Below are 20,799 nucleotides of genomic sequence, written 5' to 3'. Positions count from 1 at the left end.
TCTCATGATACTGCAGATTAGCAGTACTGTATTGGCCAAGTACACCTTTGGGAAGGTTATAGCCAAATTATCACTCAAATCACTGATTACTCTACTTTAGCCACTTCTGCTCTAGTCTGCCCTGCTGGACCTTTTTATATGTGATGATATTATCATGATCAGCTCCATCTGCAATCCAGCTACCAGTTGTCGAGCATCTTTCAAAACAGCAGAGACTGAGGAGCACTGCGCACATGTTGGGCAGCAAGGCAAGAAACTTGTGGTGGTTTGATGCTGATTTCTGTTTTCTGACTTTGCATGTCTCTGTGTGCAGGTACTGTAAAAACTACCTGGAGCTAGGCAAGTCAGTTTGTCAAAAGCACACACTATACTTTACCCACCCTGTGTTCAGGGAGATTCTGAACTCTTTCCCTTTTCACACATAAACATTAATTAAATGGATGGGGAGGGAGAAGAGGGGGAAAAAAGGAAACAAAAGGGGTGCACTTGTGTACAGTGGCATTCATTCTAAAATTCACACAATTTGCAAGTCAAAAGATTAATGTCACTTCTCAGTGCCACAACCATAGCTGTCAGAGTCCACTAGGAAACCTCAAGCTGTTCCTTGACTTCAAGATCATCAGCTACAACGCAGACCTTGGCAGAAGCAGTTAGCTGGCTGCTGGCAGTGATAGATGAGACAACAGAATGCAGTTTGCTCTTTCACAGCTCTATCAATGATATCACGCCCAGCTGACAGGCAAGGCAAACCTGGATTTGTCAGTGAGCCACAGATATGATCCCAAAGACACAAAGGAAGCAGGTCAATGATATCACACCCAGCTCACAAGCAAGGCAAACCTGGATTTGTCAGTGAGCCACAGATATGATCCCAAAGACACAAAGGAAGCAGGTCAATGATATCACACCCAGCTCACAAGCAAGGCAAACCTGGATTTGTCAGTGAGCCACAGATATGATCCCAAAGACACAAAGGAAGCAGGTCAATGATATCACACCCAGCTCACAAGCAAGGCAAACCTGGATTTGTCAGTGAGCCACACAGATATGATCCCAAAGACACAAAGGGAGCAGATCTGAGCAGTAACAAAGCCCCATCCTCCAGGAGTTACTTTTCTGGCCACAACTGCATTTCAGCAGATGTCCAGCCCAATACTAACCGTCTGAAAATCCACTCTATTTACTCCAACAGCAGTTCTTCCTCAGCCAAAATACCACATGGCTCACAGGAATAGGCCAAGTGCTGGGAAATGTGGGTAACACCCATGCTGTTCATGCCCAAACCCGAGCACATTCTCCATTACAAAAACAGAGGCACAATTCCAAACACAGAAGGCAGTTATCATTGTTAGGGACAACTAACAATCCTTGACAGCACTACCATTTGGAAACAACCCTTTCTGGTCAGCTCCATCTGCAGCTACTGTTTTGTTACAAGATGTGCTGTTCTCCCAAACAATTTCATCAACTGGTTTTTAAAACTTCAACTTCAGAGCAGGATATCTGGACTGAGACACAATCTGATAGGAAAGGTTGTAGAGCTGATTAGAAAGTACAATATACAATCAAGATATCAACACTCCCAAATAGCTTAAAATTACTTCAAACTGTACAGAAACAGCAATGAACAGTTTGTGTTTCTGTTGCTGCTGTGGACATGCTACTAAGGGTGCCCTGGGCGAGACAGTGCTAAGTACATCTTCCTTGGCAAAGCTCTGTCAGCTCAGGCACTTTGGTCTTACACTGCTCATCCTGACAGCCTCTCTGTACAATGTTTACTGGACTCTTCGACCCCCAGGGTGACCCACTCTTTGCCTTTGTTCAGAGTACTCAGCAAAAGCAGCTCCCAACTCAACTTTGGCCTTTCATGTTTCTGCTACGTATTACTGATCACTTACGCTGCATTTCAGAGGAAGGCATCAGAACTGCTCTCCACAAATCAAGCTGCACTCTCCCAGCTCTATCACAGCTGCTGATTCCTGATATTACATGATTATAATCTCTAAAGATGTATCCCCATACCTTTGGTTTATGATTTTTTTTTTTTTTGCATGTGAGATCTGTAGTTTTGAGATAGCTGCCAAGAGAGATTCTCTCCTCTGCCCCCCTGCTCCTCATTTTGACCAGATCTCCATACAGAAGTTGGGTTTACCATATGGTGCATACTTATCACGATTCAGTAACCTTCACTTCAGCAAAAATCTGTCTATTGGTACTAATACTACATTCATATCAGCTTTGCTCTGCTCTAGCACTTTGCTAAGAGGAGGGAGCAGACCACTAGAAGCAGAGAAGGCAGGAGAGGAAGGTGATGAGAGGGCTGGAAACAGAACAAAAGTACTGCTCACGTCTGGCTCTAGTGCCCCCCCACTGGTGGGAAGAAAGGATATATAGACTGCAAAATCCTTCTTCACCCCTGCTAGAGGAACTAGGTACAGGACAGCAAAGCCAGGCTAGGCTAAGAGCCCAATAACAGTGAATCACAATTCTGGGGCTGCACACATTTGCTATCTGACACACATATTTTGCTACCATAGTACACCTGGGATATGCTTTGAACCTGGCATTTCCCCCAGCATTACAACCCATTCTCTATTCCAAAATGTATCACCTTTCCTCAAGCTGTGAAGAGGGGGAAAACACCACAACACACTTCTCTGTTGTGTCTTTCATAGTAGTATTTCTGTAGCAACTTTTGCAGCTCCGCTGTTTAAACCAAGTCCTTTTTCTACAGCAGATTATACACCAGGCATACTACTCTATCACACTGAAAATGCATTCTAGTCAGCGTGGCTATTTCCTGTTCCCTGTGTATCTATGTCGAGCTTGATGAAAGCACGTTTCAGCTGCATCAGCACTGTTGGGATGCTCCTGTGAGTGAGCCAATATCTACAGCCTCATGTGTTATCAACAGAATGGCTATCTGGTGTACAGAAACCTTATTATACCAGTGATGGACAGAGCAAAAAAAAAAATCAAGCATAGATTTCAGTTTCAATAGCAATAACTTCTCTCTAACCTGAGTTCAAAAGTCACAACTGGATTACTATAGTGAGCAAACTCAGCAGGAGAACCACTGAAGAGTTACCTCCAGGATGTCTTTTCATGCAGCCACTTTTCCAGACTATAGCTTCCCTTGAGCAGAATGAGCTAGTGCATCACTCACTGATCTGTCTTGGGTTAGCTCACATCTAGCTAAACCAGCATGAAGTTCTGCACCTTTGATGTGAGTTAATTCAGCTCACATGGCTTTCCCCAGCCTGGCTTCTGCAGCTTCTGAGGAGAAGGGAGCCAAATTAGGCCCATCTGTCTAAATGGAAGGGAGTCCTCTCCCGCCATACGGCCCACTTCATTACCCAGCACAGAAGCTGCCTTCCAAAAGCACCAGGAGCGGAGGTTTTGTGGCTGCCAACAGCTAACTGGAATACTAGGTGTGCCGAGAGTGGGGCTTTCACAAGAAACAGGATTCTGTGCCATCAGCTTCTTTGCACAGAAGCCTCAGGGGCCTGCCTGCAAAGGGATTTCCTGTAATAACCTTTTGTTTAACACTTGGAACTTCTTGGCAGCAACAGATCCGTAAAATACATGTGAACTTTCTTCCTGTAACAATAAAGAAGGATCTAGCAAACTTCAGAGAGCAGAGAAGATGACTCTCTCTGACTAGATCCTGCAGGTGTTCATTGTGTAACTGTAGTTTATAGTCCACAGAAGCTCTGGAAGCCTCTCACTTGCTAAATTGGAAATGCAGAACTGAAAGTAGCCTTAAGTAATCCATGGCATCAGATACAGACGCTAGAAAAAGGACATAAACCACTCCCTGCTGCTTCTCAGCGCTAGAATCTAGAGAAACAAAGGTAGAAGACACAACTGCACAACTTCAGGTCCTGGATTTATCTTAAAGGATTTGACCTTGTAGAAGAACTGCAGAACTGCAATCAGATCCTATCCTGGCTGTGCCACAGCACTGTGCCTCAGTAGAAGTACCAACCATACCTCAGCGACGGGTTTCCACGTGTGTTCTACAGAAGTTACCAACATAGCAAAACCATAAGAGACAAAAAAAAAAATCATTCCTTCAGTGGCCTGTTTTCTGTGAGAGGAGGCTGAAAGGAGGTATCTGTAAGTCTGTGTGTAAAAACATGTGATATCTCTGAGAAGCGCAAGCTTAACACTGAGGACCTACCAAAGCAGACCTCAAAGATTTATTCCCCGTCACGTATGTTCTTTACAAAGTCATTTGAAAGCTAACCAGGAAGTCTACAATGAAAAAAGGCACAGAAATCTGTAACACAGACATACCCTAAGCATTAGGGTTTTGTGACAGACCTCTTTGGAGGTTCCTTCTTAAACCTAACAAAAATAGAAGCATAGAGATCACCTGTACATAGATTACTTTTGGTTGAAGTGGGACTCCCCAGGCAGTCTATGCAACTGAGAAAGGGCTTAATTGGATTTCAAGAGTAGTGTTTAACGTGCCACAGTTGGAGGCCAGTTACAAGCACAGTTGTGCAGGGTCCTACCTTGTTTGATAGCTATGAAGGAGCCAGAGAGCATCTCCACCAAAAGGCAATGCATTTGTGGGTAGGGCTGCCATTCGGAGTGGCCTGGCAGAAACTGTATGAAATTCATCTTAGACAACTGCAAAGTCCTGCTCCTGAGCAGGAGCAAGCCCAAGCACCAGCACAGGCTGGAGGCTGACTGGCTGGAGCAGTCTGTTCTGCCAAAAAGGCCTGGGGAACAGCAAGCTTAGCATGAGCCAATAGCATGCCTGGGCAGCAGCAACAGCCAGCAGCATGCCACATTGCATTGACAGCAGTGTAACTGGAGTACTGAGGCAAATGATTATTCCACTTCCCCTGGCATCTGTCAGGCCATTCTTGGACCATCACCTCTGGCCCTGCAGTCATTGAGAAACTTGAATAGGTCTGGGGGAGCCCTTGCCCTGCAGGAAGAGATGGGAGATCCATCACAGAGAAAAGAGCTTCAAGGGGACTTACTAACTGCCTGCGGGTACCTACTGGGAGATTATCAAAAAGTTGGAGCTTGGTTCTTCACACTAGTGCATGGAATGAGAATGAGACACACAAGGTGTAAATTGTTATTGGGGTACCTCATAGAATATTAGGAAAAAAAGAAAAGCTTGCTGTGAAGACAGTAAAGCATTACAACAAGCTGCTCAGAAAGGCTGCAAAGCCTCCATCTCTGGAGGTCTTCAAACCAAATCAGACAAAGCCCTGAGCAACCTGGCTTGAATTCAATATTCACATTGCTTTGAGACAAAAGATTAGAGAACTCAGCCTGACAGGCTCAGTGATTCAACACAGTCCAGGTACTGTAATGCATAATAATGGAAAAGGGTTCACAAAATTGAAGATTGCTTACATTTGGGAGCCTGACACCAGTATTTGCAGCTTGGAGTTCTGAAAAGCAGTACTTCAACAGTCTGAACAGTTCAACTGAAAACCATCACAGAGTCTCACTGTGCTCATGCTAGGAGCATCTCAGAGCAAGGAAATAATGCTTTCATCAGACACTATCTTGCCTGCAAGAGTTGAGGTCTGCAAGCAAATGTGTGCAAGCCAAAAGAGCTCTAAAGAAGAACCAAGAAATGCAGACTCCAAGGCTTAATGTGTTATAACACCTAGGCTAAAAACTCTAATCCTGGTAATTTCCAAGGGTTTAATTCTGAGTTGGTTGAAATGTTTGTGTTTATGAAAACAATCAGATATATTTATTTTGCTACGTAGAACTCCTCAATTTGAATACTGATTCTTTATGTGGGGCATGAAGGGCAATACTTGAATAGTCATAACCTCTACATACCATATCAAGGTCCTGGGAAACCCTCCGCTTGCGCAGCTCTTCCATCCTCTCACACACATCCGTGAAGCAAGTGTTATAGTAGTCTGCATACTGCTGTGCCAGGTCATCAATATTCCCCAGTGACCCATCCTGGGGTAGGGACAAAAGAAGAAAAGGAGGAGAATAGGTTAATCAATTTAAAAAAAGGCATTCTAAAGGTAACACCACAGCTCTTGAAGGAGACCTCCCCTCCCTGCAGCATACCCAACACACAGCTCTTGAGTCATGCTCTCAAACCCTAGCTCCAGGCATCCTAGCACACAAGGACAGTTGAGAACTGCAGTAGCACAGCAGCTCCTCCAAACTTCAGGGAGCAAAGAAGATGACTCTCTCTGACTAGATCCTGCAGGTGTTCATTGTGTAACTGAAGTTTACCACAGAAGCTCTGGAAGACTCTCACTTGCTAAATTGGAAACCCAAAACTGAAAAGTAGCCTTAAGTAATCCACATCATCAGATACAGATACTAAAGAAGGTACACAGAATCACAGAATCGACCAGGCTGGAAGAGACCTCCAAGCTCATCCAGGCCAACCTATCCCCCAGCCCCATCCAGTCATCTAGACCATGGCACTAAGTGCCTCTGCCAGGCTTTGCTTGAACACCTCCAGGGATGGTGACTCCATCACCTCCCTGGGCAGCCCATTCCAACGCCAATCACTCTCTCTGCCAACAACTTCCTCCTAACATCCAGACGAGACCTCCCCTGGCACAACTTGAGACTCTGTCCCCTTGTTCTGGTGCAATACACACAAATACAAAATAATATCTTAAATATTAAGAAAAATCTAAGCAACCAACACCTCATTTAAAATAATTATGCCAATGTAAGTTAGCATAACATAAATTAAGATGCAATAAAGAGTTCTAGCATAAGAGCTAGGAAGAAACCTTTTAATTAGAAACCAGACCTTACTGAAGCTGTTGCCACTTGGTCCTGCTCTGGGGGTTCTTGACTATAGTGAAGAAGCAGACTTGTTCTGCCCTGAGCCTCCTCTTCTGCAGGCTAAATAACCCCAGCTCCCTCAGTCTCTCCTCACAGGGCTGTGCTCCAGGCCCCTCACCAGCTTTGTTACCCTTCTCTGGACACCTTCCAGCACCTCAACATCTCTCTTGAATTGAGGAGCCCACAACTGGACACAGCACTCAAGGTGTGGCCTGACCAGTGCTGAGTACAGGGGAAGAATAACCTCTCTCATTCTACTGGCCACACTGTTCCTGATCCAGGCCAGGATGCCATTGGCTCTCTTGGCCACCTGGGCACACTGCTGGCTCATCACCAGCCTACTATCCACGAGTACCCCCAGGTCCCTTTCTTCCTGGCTGCTCTCAGCCACTCTGCCCCCAGCCTGTAATGCTGCTTGGGGTTGTTGTGTCCAAAGTGCAGAACCCTGCACTTGGCCATGTTAAATCTCATCCCATTAGCCTCTGTCCACCAGGGAATTGGGAAAAACATTCCAGTTTTAAAGCATAGTGTTAGTCTTGCAAACCTTAAGAGTGTGAAACATGCTCTGTTATTTTGAAGTACAACTCCACATGTGCATCAGGTACTTTGGCTTTCCCAGGAAGTTTTGTAGAGCTCACATCCACAAAAATTCAGAACAGCTTGCAGTGTCTTAAAACTACAGTGTGCACTACAGGGGGCAAACAACTTGCATGTCACTTGTTGGAGCAGGAGAAACAAAATAACTGGATTAAATATCTAGACAGACACACACTCTCCTTTATACATGCCTATGTATCTCTTACTGTATTCCCTCTCTCCTGACCTGCCCAAGGTCTCATACAGGTGGTGTTTCAAACATCAGAAGATCAAGTTTCCCTAGAACAAACACACTTCTGGGAACTTCAGACAAACAACTTCCCACAACGCTAAGCCAAAGTGTAGTTTGTGAGGACAACACAACACCACCTTTGAGACAGTGCTACCTCGCCTGTCACAGAAGCAGTGCTACCCTCTCAGTGCTCAGCAAGTACCAGCCACCTGCTCACCATCCATTGCTTCACAACAAGCTGGGGAGGAAACGGCGTCACTCTGCCTGTGCCACAAGCTCCACACACCTGTCTGTCCTATCAGACACTTCCAGTAGCTGAGGGCCACTGGCTGAGCCCATGCACACACTGAGCTGCTTTCAGGGCATGTGCGTAGGGGTAAATGGTTCAGCAATGCTGGAGAGAAAAGGGAACACCAAACAAGAAAAGGAACTCCAAAACTTGACTCTCATTTTCTCATTATTGCAGGCAATAAGAAAATCTGCATGGCTTCCAAAGAGATGACACCTGAATCCCAAACGTTCCATCACACTAAATATACCTCTAAGGGTTACCAAAAATCCTGCTGTGGAGTATCTTCTCCAGCCACAGTTTGTTTATTCCTTGATAAGCTTTGCCACTTAAAAGTATAGGAGCTAGAAACAGTAATGATAGAAAGGTAAGACTAAGGGAAACTGTTATCAGAGGAATAAGAAATCTATTTACTGTATCAGTCCATCTCCTGCCTCAATTTTGGAAACCATTAAATTCCATATAATAAACCTGCTTGGAAATAGGTTAAGTTGTGGCACTAATGTCATGACTCTGCAACTGAGTGATACACTCCATATCCAAACATATCACATGAATTCCAACTTAGCTGAGGGGAGGTGATGATAGCAGTATGCTCCACTGCTGCTTTGCACACCCTCCCATAACTCCTCAGGTTTGTGGTCACGGATGGGCAGCAGGAGAGCAATGATGCTGCACAATGGATCACACAAAGCTGAACAAGTGCTCTTGTTTCACCTACACTGGTATGCATTTCACTTCACTTTTCTTTCAAGGTGCTCTCTACAAGGCTGAAGGCCTGTCATTGTCCCTAGAGCAAAACTAGCTTGATTTTCTGTCGTGGAAGGGAGTTTTGTTTGGGGGAGGTTGGGGAATGATATGCGAGGCCGACTAAAGCCCACAGAATGTGGGTGGCCCCACCACTAGTGACTTCATGGCTGCAAATACATGCCCATTCATAGGGGACCCAGGTGCACCACTGCCATCATCTACAAAGAAGTTGAGCTGCAGGCATCAGCCTGACTGACTGAAGGGATTTCTGTCAGTGCTTGGGACTCACATCAGGGTCTGTGCTCCAAATGCAGCTCATGCCAGCTTTCCCCAGGGAGACTAGTCCTATGTGAGAGCAAGACTAACATCCAAAAAAAGGATGAAGGGACTGAAAAAACCCACAACATCTTAAGAGATGAGAACTGATAACTGAAAGATATAGTCACTGCAACCCTGCCACACACTTTTGCTGGGTTACCAAGCCAAAAGCAGCATGTGACCTCTTAACTACATGCAGACAGCTTTGGGGTTTGAAGTCTCCGGGCTTTGATACACGACAACAAAAATACAAACATTTGCACTGCCAGCAAGTTGTAGTGAGAAACATCAACTGAATCATTTGTCTCTGTGGCAAAGAGCATCTTATGTAAGTTTATGCATGTGGATATCCAGAAAATATTGCTTTTGTCAAAACTAAGAGAGATAGACAAATGAACCCAAGTCACAGACAGCAAGCCTTTCACACCCGGCAGCATCCACTCTTACCACATGTAAGGAAATCATGTCATAACTTAACAAAGGATTATACAACTGATTTATCACACTTCACCCCTGCATGTAGCTATCTCAATCCCTCTCCTTCACTCTTCTATTACTATTAAAAATATCGTATAACTTATAAAACAAAACAAACAGAAGATGCTTCATTTTTCTGCTGCACTGATAACAGAATCATAGAATCAACCAGGTTGGAAGAGACCTCCAGGATCATCCAGTCCAACTTAGCACTCAGACCTATCTAATCACCTAGACCATGGCACTAAGTGCCTCAGCCAGGCTTTGCTTGAACACCTTCAGGGATGGCAACTCCACCACCTCCCTGGGCAGCCCATTCCAATGCCAATCACTCTGCCAACAACTTCCTCCTAACACCCAGCCTATATCTGCCCTGGCACAACTTGAGATTGTGTCCCTTTGTTCTGTTGCTGCTTGCCTGGCAGAAGAGACCAACCCCACCTGGCTAGAGCCTCCCTTCAGGTAGTTGTGGAACTATGGCATTTTGTCTGTCTATTCATTAAATTGAGACATCCCCAGCAGCTTCTCCAAACAGTTCTAACCACCACCAGTGTGCTTTGTATTTCTATTTTGCTTTCAAGTCACCATTTAAGAAATATTTACATGCAAAATATTAGCTGCAGCTTGAGAAGTCATTAATTTCCTTACAAAGGCAGCCAAAGGAATTGTCAAAAACCCTTTTTAAAACATCCTTAACACCATTAATTAAATAGAACAATAAAAGTATTCTGTAATATTGTTTAAATCTTTCACTCTGATGCATAAAGAGTGGGAGTTCATGTTAATTTTCCCAAGTTCCTTTTGACAGAGTTGGGGAGGTTGGCAGAGACCTGTCAGGATGATCTGGTCCAACTGCCCTACCAGAGCAGGTTCACCTAGATGAGAAACGTGTCCAGGCGAGTTTAAGTCTCCAGTGAAGGAGACTCCACAGCCTCTCTGGGCAATCTGTTCCAGTGCTCTACCACCCTAAAAGCAAAGAGGTTTTCTCTTGTATTTTGGTGGGACTCACTGTGTTCTAGTTAGTGCTCCTGTCACTGGGCCTATCAGGTGTTTTATCACTTTCTTGCTTTCATATGCAAGCCAAACCCTAAAGGATTAAGACAACAGAAATAAAAAGCTAAGCCTGTAAATGTGTTCATTTTTGTTAACAGCTCTACATTGTGGGCTTGATTCCAATACTGATACACCAGGATCTAAACAAACCTGGACTGCCATTTTAGTTTTATAGGTAGGAAAAAGCATAGTTATTTGATACCAAAAACACTAAGCCAATGAATGCTATTTGCAGTAAGACTTGGATTATGTGGCCAGCATGCTCCTTTTTGACGTAGGCAGGTCCCACATTTGGAGTACATGAGCAATGAATAAAAGACATAGCTTTCACATGTACTCTTATTGATATTCCTGTAATTCTGTGCTTGCTGTTCCTCTCTCTTAACCACTTTAGGTTAGTAATGTTTCTAAACCCAAGACCTCATAACAAACTCTCAGTTTGTTACCAATGTAACAGTTGACCAAAGCCCTACCATGAAGACTGTTGCGTTTATTGCCATACAAACTGCAATGTTCCAGCTACATCATCCCACAGATCTTCTCTGGTGGAAGGAAATCTCTAAGCCACACAACTATGGAGCAGAAATACCATTCCTGAAATGCTTTGATTTACTCAGAAAAAAAATCACAACATTTTTCTCCTAAGACTTCACTACTGCCTGAGATCTTTCCATGAAATAGCCCTGTAGCCAGGAAAAAAAACCCTCACCCACCGGCTTTAAAGGGTTAAACATTAAATTAAGAGTTAGTAATATATTCTAATGAAAACAGAAGTCCTCTCAGATTTCTATTTTTGGCTGTCAAGTACACTCCCAAATTTCCACCGTATAATTTTTTCAGCACAGTAGAACACAGAGTAAATGATGAATTGCTCTGGAATTCCCACAGAATTAGTTCTGATATGCATGTGAATACCAAAGGAATCCATCGGGATTGCTGTTAATGGAGTGACTACAAAGCCAAGTCGGAAGGATTTGACACTTGTTATAAAGTTGGCATTTATCGGTCACCACACATCAGCTCGTTTAATGTGCTGGCAGGATCCTTTGTATTTGACATCTGAAAGCCTAAAAGAGGAAAAACGTTTTGCCAAAGAGCTCTGCTGTCAATAAAATTAAGTAAATATACATTCATAGTGTAATAACAGCAATAAAATAAACCCACCATTACCTACAGAGGAAAAATGGACTTGGCTAAGTAACACACATGTAAACCTGCTTATCACAGAATCATAGAATCAACCAGGTTGGAAGAGACCTCCAACATCATCCAGTCCAACCTAGCACCCAGACCTAGCCAGTCAATTAGACCGTGGTACCAAGTGCATCCAGGCTTTGCTTGAACACCTCCAGGGACAGTGACTCCACCACCTCCCCGGGCAGCCCAAATACTCAGCACTAGCAGAGCACAAATACTTTGTGCACATATTTCTTTGTGGAACAAGAGCTTCAGGAAAAGCTACCAAGAATACTATTTCAGTTTGTACTTTTCTGTCTCAGATTCTGAAAAACATATTACAGAGGTGCATATTCCAGCATATCCTACTCATATTTCAACAGGTGTTAGGAATGTGAGGAAAGAGGTTTTGATTATCACATACATGGGCTCCCTCTCCAAGCTGTGGGGTGAAATTCATCTTACTGCATGAATCTCAAAAGTATTAATAAAGAGGTGCACGCTGCAAGCCTGTTTGGTCAGCAACACCAATGGGTCTCCATCTGCACACAGTAATGCAGATTACAGCACGCATCGCGACTATATGGCCTCTGCATTCTAAAACCACTCCAGCTTTGGCCACAGCACAGCCATGATGAGGGAGTTAAGAATCATAGAATCAACCAGGTTGGAAGAGACCTCCAAGATCATCCAGTCCAACCTAGCAACCAGCCCTATCCAATCAACTAGACCATGGCACTAACTGCCCCATCCAGTCTTTTCTTGAAGACCCCCAGGAATGGTGCCTCCACCACCTCCCTGGGCAGCCCATTCCAATGGGAAATCACTCTTTCTGTGAAGAACTTCTTCCTAACACCCAGCCTATACCTACCCTGGCACAACTTGAGACTGTTGTCAGAGATTGTGAGGGAAAAAAAAATAAGAGCTAAAATAAGAAATTACTTTCTCCTATTAAAGTGTAAATCTACACGGAAAGGGAACTGATGAAGCAAAGATGCTTTTCCACAACACTCTGCAACCATGCCCTGGCAAAGACATGGTTTTGACCTTCACAGCTCAAAACCCATTTGCGTGGCTGAAACACAGAACTACTGTGTGGAGAACTACTGCAAATATTAGCTGCTTATTTCAGGCATCTAGAGCTAAACAGGGATGCCTACCAAAAATTTGTGGAACACAGCCCTGCATTTCAGTAATACCTTTGGTTTGGATAGGTGTAAGAAGTACATAAATGAAAGCCAGATCATGGGCCAGAGCAAACAGGCCAGTTTAGGGAGGAGACTGGGGCTGGGTAAGAGAGGGAAGGGACCAAAAAAAGCAGTGAGTTGAGAACATCTGCTGAAGGGAAACATGTTTGTGCCTAATAAACACAGTTCTCAACAATTATTCATCTATATAGCACATAACTTACAAGCTGTTTAATGTTAAACAGAACTAGCTTACCTAGAAAGCAAGGGACACACAGATTTTCACAGGACAACTTTGAACAAAATACAAATTCTTTACAGATATATTTTCCTACTGCAGGTTCACAGGAACATGAGAAACTTGCACATCCACTTCACACTGGTAGTCTTACCTCCCTGTACTGCAAAATACAAAACTCGGGCTGCAGGTGATTAATTCAAGACAGCAAAATACACTAATACATGAATGAAGATGAGGCAGCAGTGTGCCCGGGTGGCCAGGAGAGACAACTGCATCCTGGCCTGGATCAGGAACAGTGTGGCCAGTAGGATGAAAGAGGTTATTCTTCCCCTGTACTCAACACTGGTCAGGCCACACCTTGAGTGCTGTGTCCAGTTCTGGGCCTCTCAATTCAAGAGAGATGTTGAGGTGCTGGAAGGTGTCCAGAGAAGGGTGACAAAGCTGGTGAGGGGCCTGGAACACAAACCCTATGAGGAGAGGCTGAGGGAGCTGGGGTTGTTTAGCCTGGAGAAGAGAAGGCTCAGGGCTGACCTCATTGCTGTCTACAACTATCTGAAGGGAGGCTGTAGCCATGTGGGGTTGGTCTCTTCTGTTGTATTGCTGGTTGCCTGGCAAAGGGACACAGTCTCAAGCTGTGCTGGGGGAGGTATAGGCTGGATGTTAGGAGGAAGTTCTTCACCGAGAGAGTGCTTGGCATTGGAATGGGCTGCCCAGGGAGGTGGTGGAGTCACCATCCCTGGAGGTGTTGAAGCAAAGCCTGGATGAGGCACTTAGTGCCATGGTCTAGTTGACTGGATAGGGCTGGGTGCTAGGTTGGACTGGATGATCTTGGTGGTCTCTTCCAACCTGGTTGATTCTATGAATTCAGGCTACAGGTGATTAATCCAAGACAGACACTGCATTTCACATTCTTCCACAGTTCTTTCTACAAAGGCAGATTCAAATGAGAATCAAACCCTTTTCTAAACAGGAGTTAAGCCTGCACACACTTCTCTGGCTAGGGCTTGTGTTTCAATTTGCTGCTGTAAGAGCATCTAAACCAATGAGGACAGGCATCCATAGCAAAACCTGTGGGCCTTCACAGTATTTGTATCCGTTACACATTTCTGATTATCTTGTCACTTGCTAGGAATGTATTTCTGCCAGGAATAAGGCTGATGTTTTGCTTCTAGCTTAGCTTCAAATGGTTGCCATTAAAAATAAACCCAACAAGCTGCTAGAGAAACATTCCCTCCATTTCCTAGGGCTCAGAAAGGACAATCTTCTATTCAGCAGAACCAACAATTGCGCTATCCATGAAGTGACAGGTTCAAAGTCTGCCTTGGCTGTCGGCAAGGTCAGAAATGTGAATGAGACAGAAGCAGGAGGCCAGGCGGCCTTGATAGTCAGGGGAAGGCAAAAATAAGTGAGTGCAGAAGTCATGACATTTTTATATTAAGAACAGCTATTTTAGAGGAGGCTGAAGAGTTGTCATGGTTCCCCTGACCTCTCTATGGCTGGACACTGTGGGAACAAAGAACATACAGACCAGACCGATTCAATAGAAGACTTTCCATCAATTTTTATGGCATCTGAGAGTTGAGTCATTAAGCTATGCAGCTTTACAGACAGAAATAGAGCTAATAAAAGTGTGTCAGACTCTGCAGCATGGCTGAAAGAGCTCTGAATTCTGTACGATAAGTAGAATGCACAATGGTACAGTTTGATACAAAAGCTTTTGCAGCAGTTTGTCTGAAATAACTGATACAGCCCATTGAGTTCAGTGCACGAGCACTCTGCACCCAGAAAACTCATACTAAACCACAGAGCTATATGAAAGCTTGACCTGTTTTCACCCAAAACCCCCTCCAACAAACAAACAAACAAACAAAAATCACCCAGAAACAAACGGATGAGGCACTTAGTGCCATGGTCTAGTTGACTGGATAGGGCTGGTTGCTAGGTTGGACTGGATGATCTTGGAGGTCTCTTCCAGCCTGGTTGATTCTATAATTCTATGATTCTATGACAAGCAGGAAAAAAACCCTCATGAAACAAACCAAAACACTTTCCTTTCTCAAAAGTCTGCAAACAGAGCATTTCCTTCACCATCAACGGCAGCATGTTTTCCCCTTTGGTTTTCACTCTAAAGCCCTGAAGTTGTGAAGAAAGTATAACAAAGCATCTCTGGAAAGGCATTCAGAATGTGATTTATTTTTTCCCCTTTCCTTGGTAAATTAAAATCAATTTGAAAGCATACTACTGGCATCCTTTTCTCTGGTATGTAACCAAGGAAGTCCTCCATGTAAAAAATATACATGTGTGTATGCATACATATATGCATGCTAAAGAAAAAGGTTCTATGCAAATGTGCATTCCAACACACTGAAAAAGTATTTATCATAAGCAGAACCAGCTCTTTCACATGCTTATTATCTTGACAGACAAGATTATGTGCAAATTTTATTTATGAGAAGTTAGTTCAAAGCACCCTTAATGTCCAGCTTCCCTAATAACAGTATATTATCCTCTATCCTCCTTTCCCTGAGGTGATCTCCACAAAGCTTATCAAAATGTAACTCAAAACTCCTGTCTCCTTTGGAGCCTGCCAGGTCACCACTACCCACCAGGCTGGTCAGCAGTTGGGCACAGGTTATTACTGTTAGCTTATAAAGCAGAGTAAGTTAATAACTACTTAAGCCATGTAATAGCTGTACCTGACATCACCTCTCATTACATTTTTTCCCTTGCTTTCACTGCCTCCTCTTTTGGCAGCCTGTGTTTGCTGAGACTTTCTCAAATTGAGTAGAAGTGTGTCTCATCACGCAGGCAGTTGGAGCAGACACAAGTGGTACACAGAAGAATGGCAAGACTTTTAAGAAATGAAAAGTGTATGTGATTAAAACATCACCAAGAAGATGGAGATGAATTCTTTGTTTCAGAGTGTGAAAGCGTCAAGTATGTTACAGGGCTGCTTCATGTTTGGGTTAGTGTATTACAAAATAGATACTCAAAAGTCAAACACCTTAAGTAGATGATGAAATAAATCTTTTATCTCAGTGAGCTGGCCATATCATAGAATTCTAGAATCACAGAATCAAACAGGTTGGAAGAGACCTCCAAGATCATCCAGTCCAACCTAGCACCCAGCCCTAAACAATCAACCAGACCAAGGCACTAAGTGCCTCAGCCAGGCGTTGCTTGAACAGCTTCAGGCACGGCAACTCCACCACCTCCCTGGGCAGCCCATGCCAATGCCAATCACTCTCTCTGCCAACAACTTCCTCCTAACATCCAGCCTAGACCTCCCCTGGCATGGCTTGAGACTGTGTCCCATTGTTCTCTTGCTGCTTGCCTGGCAGAAGAGCCCAACCCCACCTGGCTACAGCCTCCTTTCACATAGTTGTAGACAGCAATGAGGTCTGCCCTGAGCCTCCACTTCTGCAGGCTGCACACCCCCAGCTCCCTCAGCCTCTCCTCACAAGGCTGTGCTCCAGGCCCCTCACCAGCTTTGTTGCCCTTCTCTGGACACATTCCAGTATCTCAGCATCTCTCTTGAATTGAGAGGCCCAGAACTGGACACAGCACTCAAGGTGTGGCCTGACCAGTGTTGAGTATAGGGGAAGAATAACCTCCCTCATCCTACTGGCCACACTGTTCCTGATCCAGGCCAGGATGCCATTGGCTCTCCTGCCCACCTGGGCACACTGCTGCCTCACCTTCAGCTGCTCTCTACCAGCACCCCTAGGTCCCTCTCTGCCTGGCTGCTCTCAGCCACTCTGGCCCCAGCCTGTAGTGCTGCTTGAGGTTGCTGTGGCCAAAGTGTAGAACTCCACACTTGGCCAAGTGCAATATCAAGTGCAGTAGTGAAGATGTCTCATTTATATCCGTTATTCCAATAGGGAAATTCTCTCATCATATTCATTGACCCTCATAATATAAGAGGCAATGGATATAAACTGCAGCACAGGAAGTTCCACCTCAACACGAGGAAGAACTTCTTTACTGTCAAGGTCATGGAGCACTGGAACAGGCTCCCTAGAGAGGTTGTAGAGTCTTCTCTGGAGACTTTCATGACCTGTATGGATGCATTCCTGTGTGATCTGCATTAGATTATGGTCCTGCTCTGGCAAGGGGATTGGACTCACTGATCTCTGGAGATGCCTTCCAATCCCTAATACCCTGTAATCTAAATTACCATATTTTCTTTACTAGGAACAAAGTACAACAAAAGGAAATCTGGGACATTTGGGTCTGCACAAGTGAGGTGTGAATCATTTAAAGAGTAGTCTAAAAATAACATCAGGAAAACCTTAAACCATTTGGATATTTAAAGAGAAAAACTAAGAAAACAACAGCAAGTGAACAACTGTGTAAGCTCAGAAGTATGAAAGAAAAAACAAACTTTAGTCATAGAATCATAGAATAAACCAGGTTGGAAGAGACCTCCAAGATCATCCAGTCCAACCTATCACCCAGCCCTAGCCAATCAACTAGACCATGGCATTAAGTGCCTCAACCAGTCTTTTCTTGAAGACCCCCAAGGACGGTGCCTCCACCACCTCTCTGCCCAAGTCTTACTACAAAAAGCATAGTCAAAACTCATTTCTACTCTGTACCACAAATGGGCACTCCCTTATAGGTGGATGCATTGGTGAAATGATAAAACACACTAAGTCAACGACCAAAAAGCACCAAGATCCTTTCTAACAATGATTCGACTACGTGAAATTCTGTTTTCATTTTCAACTGAGATAAAGGAAGTCAGAAAGTACCATAAAATAAGAGTTTCTCCATGAACATACTCTTGGGAGTATGCTAAGAATTATTTGAAGGGCAATGTTATTTTAGGAATGGGCAACTATTTTTCTATTGGTTTTGCAGCTCTCTTTGTCTGTAAGTTAGCCTCCATACATGAATAGCAGGAGCAATACTGAGCATGTCTCCTCTATGAAGAGAGGCTGAGAGACCTGGGGCTGTTTAGTCTTGAGAAAAGAAAGCTGAGAGGGGATCTGATCAATGTCTATAAATGTCTGAGTCAAATGGATGGGGCCAAGCTCTTTTCGGTGGTCAGCGGCAATAAGACAAGGACCAACGGATGAAAACTTGAATATAGAAAGTTTCACCTCAACAGGAGGAGAAACTTCTTTACAGTGAGGGTGACAGAGGACTGGAACAGGCTGCCCGGGGGGGGGTTGCAGAGTCTCCTTCTCCAGAGACTTTCAAAACCTGCCTGGATGCATTCCTGTGCAGACTACCCTAGGGGATCCTGCTTTTGGCAGGGAGGTTGGACTCAATCTCTGGAGCTCCCTTCCAACCTCTAACAACCTGTGATTCTGTAATATCCACCATCTACTGCTACACTAATATTCTATTCCCATGTGGGATTTTATTCTAGTCTGCTGCTTTTATCTGTAAATGAAGCACCTTAACATCATAAAACTGTAAGGAAGACACTTACTGCACTTCAGATTTGTGAATCTCAATGGCATCAACACATGGCAGTAAAACATTCGTAGCACCCTACATATTTACTGCTCGAATTCATTCTTGCCTGAAACACAACATACACAGTTCCTAAAAGCTACAGGGGTAGAACAATAATACTAAATATAATTTTCACCTCTCTAAGGCAAAGCAATTGTTTGATTAGTAAAATAATTATCTACCTTGAATAGTTCTTCCTTAAATATTTTCTCCAAATAAAATGTGTTACATCTGTTTTGGCATCTGAAATGTTTGTTTTGCTTTTCCCCCACCCCCACCCCAACACTAAGAAGCAGCTCTTACAATCTGTAATTTCTTTGTGGGAGAAATAGTATTTCATCCTGTCTCATGATAGGTGCTGTGTAAAACCTACAGTGAGAGCAACAAGTACCTACTCTGATCTTTGTTACTCTCCTATTTATCCAAGTGTCACGGCAGTAAAGAGTAATCACCTTTATTTTAACAGTTGCTGTGCTTCTCACCAGCACTGTCTGGCACAAGCAGGACACATCTTATCCAGAAGAAGGAGAGTTCACTACAAAATCAATTCCTATCCTTTTCCCTCACCCCTTTCCCTTGCTTCTTCAGCACTTCATTCTGCGCTCTTTGTCCCTTTAGTTCTAGTTTTCTGGGTTTGGGGGCTTTTATCCCCACACTTTCCACAAGCCAGGCCTGAAATCCTCAACAGCTCTCCTACTTGGCCCTTCCTAAGGATCACAGCCTCCCCTGCCTAGTTCATTGAAACCCAGCAGTACCAGCTTTGGGGATGCACCAAGACCTCTCAGTACCCTCCCCGATTTCTCACTACCTCGGCAGCCGAAACCTGCAGCAGACCTTTCCCTGCAGCTACAATTACCAGAGAGCAGAGGAGAGAGCTCAGCCCCCTCCCACTCTGCACGAAAGTCAGTACCCTGGAAAACCCATCGGGAATGCAATCACTCCAGGTTTCTTCTAGCTGGATGCCCCATCTGACCTTGCAGTGCAGCACTGCACCTTTACTTAGGGCAGCAACGAGCACTGCAATGGGCATCCTAACGTTCAGTAATGCTGCTCTGCTATGATGGGTGTGACAGTAAGCACAACTACTTATTGCTCTATATGACTTTTGAGAGTGCAGTGCAAGGGCTGGCAGTGCAAAAGCTATGGGGCAGCACTGCACCTTTACTTAGAGCATCAGTGAGTGCTGCAATAGGCATCTCAATGTCCAGTAATGCTGTTCTGCTATGATGGGTGTGACAGTAAGCACAACTATTTATTGCTCTATATGCCTTTTGAGAGGCTTACTTCAAAGAGACAGACACTCTCCTGCTGTACATGTAAGGGTTTCAGAAAGGAAGAAAGGGCATCTTGGAGTATCTATCTGCCTTCATTTCAAAATCCAGTTTTATGAAGCGTGAAGAGAGACTGTTCTGCAGAACAGGGCATGACAAAGACTCTCCTCTGCCCTGGAAGTAGATACAGAAATTAGCTATAGCCAGGGCACTGTGTGGCCCAGATACGTAGCCCTTGATTTAGCACTGCAAGCAGGGGCCAGCCCAGCTGCCAGCTGTGGAAAACCTGAATGTCAATGCTTAAACTTTTCTGAAGTATTGGTATTCTTCTATTTTTTTTCCTGGTAGAAATTCAGCAGCTTTCAGCCTGGAGGATACACCCAACACTTGTGCATACTCAGGGACTAACCTCGCCTTCGCTCCTGCGGCTTCCTGACAGGCCACCTTTCACCAGGAAAGGAAACAACTGCAAATCAGCATGGCAGCCATCCATGGCTCCTCGTGCAGTCCTAACAAATGGCTTCCTGTAGCTCCCATAAGCAAGCTGTGCCTTGGCCCTCCCAAGGCCTGTCCCACTTCTCCAAGCTCCTGGGCAAACCCTTGCTTCTGAAGGGACTGGGTACCCAACACTGGCACAGAGGGGTTCCCCAATCTTTGATGGCACCAACAAGGTCTCTTAGGAAGATGCTCCACATTCATACAAATAAGGGAAAGCCAGAAAGACTGACTCAGCCCTGAAGCACTCCAGTGAAGCTTTTGCTTCCAGCTGTATGCTACCACTGTGGGTAGCATACAGATGAACAAAATATAAAGCTGCTCACGCAAAACTTCACGGTGCTAGGCTTGGGATTTTTATTGCTTTAACTAAGCATCCTGAAATCTCTTTGGACAAAGTTTTATTCAGGAGCAGTAATGCACAGTTGTCACGGGGTTTC

General features: G+C 44.4%; 1 protein-coding gene across 6 annotated transcripts in view; it reads right to left on the bottom strand.

Moving 5' to 3' along the window:
* The window catches only part of SASH1 (SAM and SH3 domain containing 1), a 223,053-nt gene that overhangs the window by 107,129 nt on the left and 95,125 nt on the right, over nt 1-20,799 (bottom strand). For all 6 annotated transcript variants that reach the window (XM_064158278.1, XM_064158279.1, XM_064158276.1 and 3 more), the window contains exon 2: nt 5,824-5,952. In XM_064158278.1, the coding sequence (XP_064014348.1) occupies nt 5,824-5,952 (129 nt within the window). The remainder of the gene's footprint in view (nt 1-5,823; nt 5,953-20,799) is intronic.

Source organism: Pogoniulus pusillus, chromosome 18, assembly GCF_015220805.1.
Source record: "Pogoniulus pusillus isolate bPogPus1 chromosome 18, bPogPus1.pri, whole genome shotgun sequence".
NCBI lineage: Eukaryota > Metazoa > Chordata > Aves > Piciformes > Lybiidae > Pogoniulus > Pogoniulus pusillus.
Note: the sequence above shows the minus strand (reverse complement) of the source record. Positions and strands in the feature narration are given on the sequence as shown.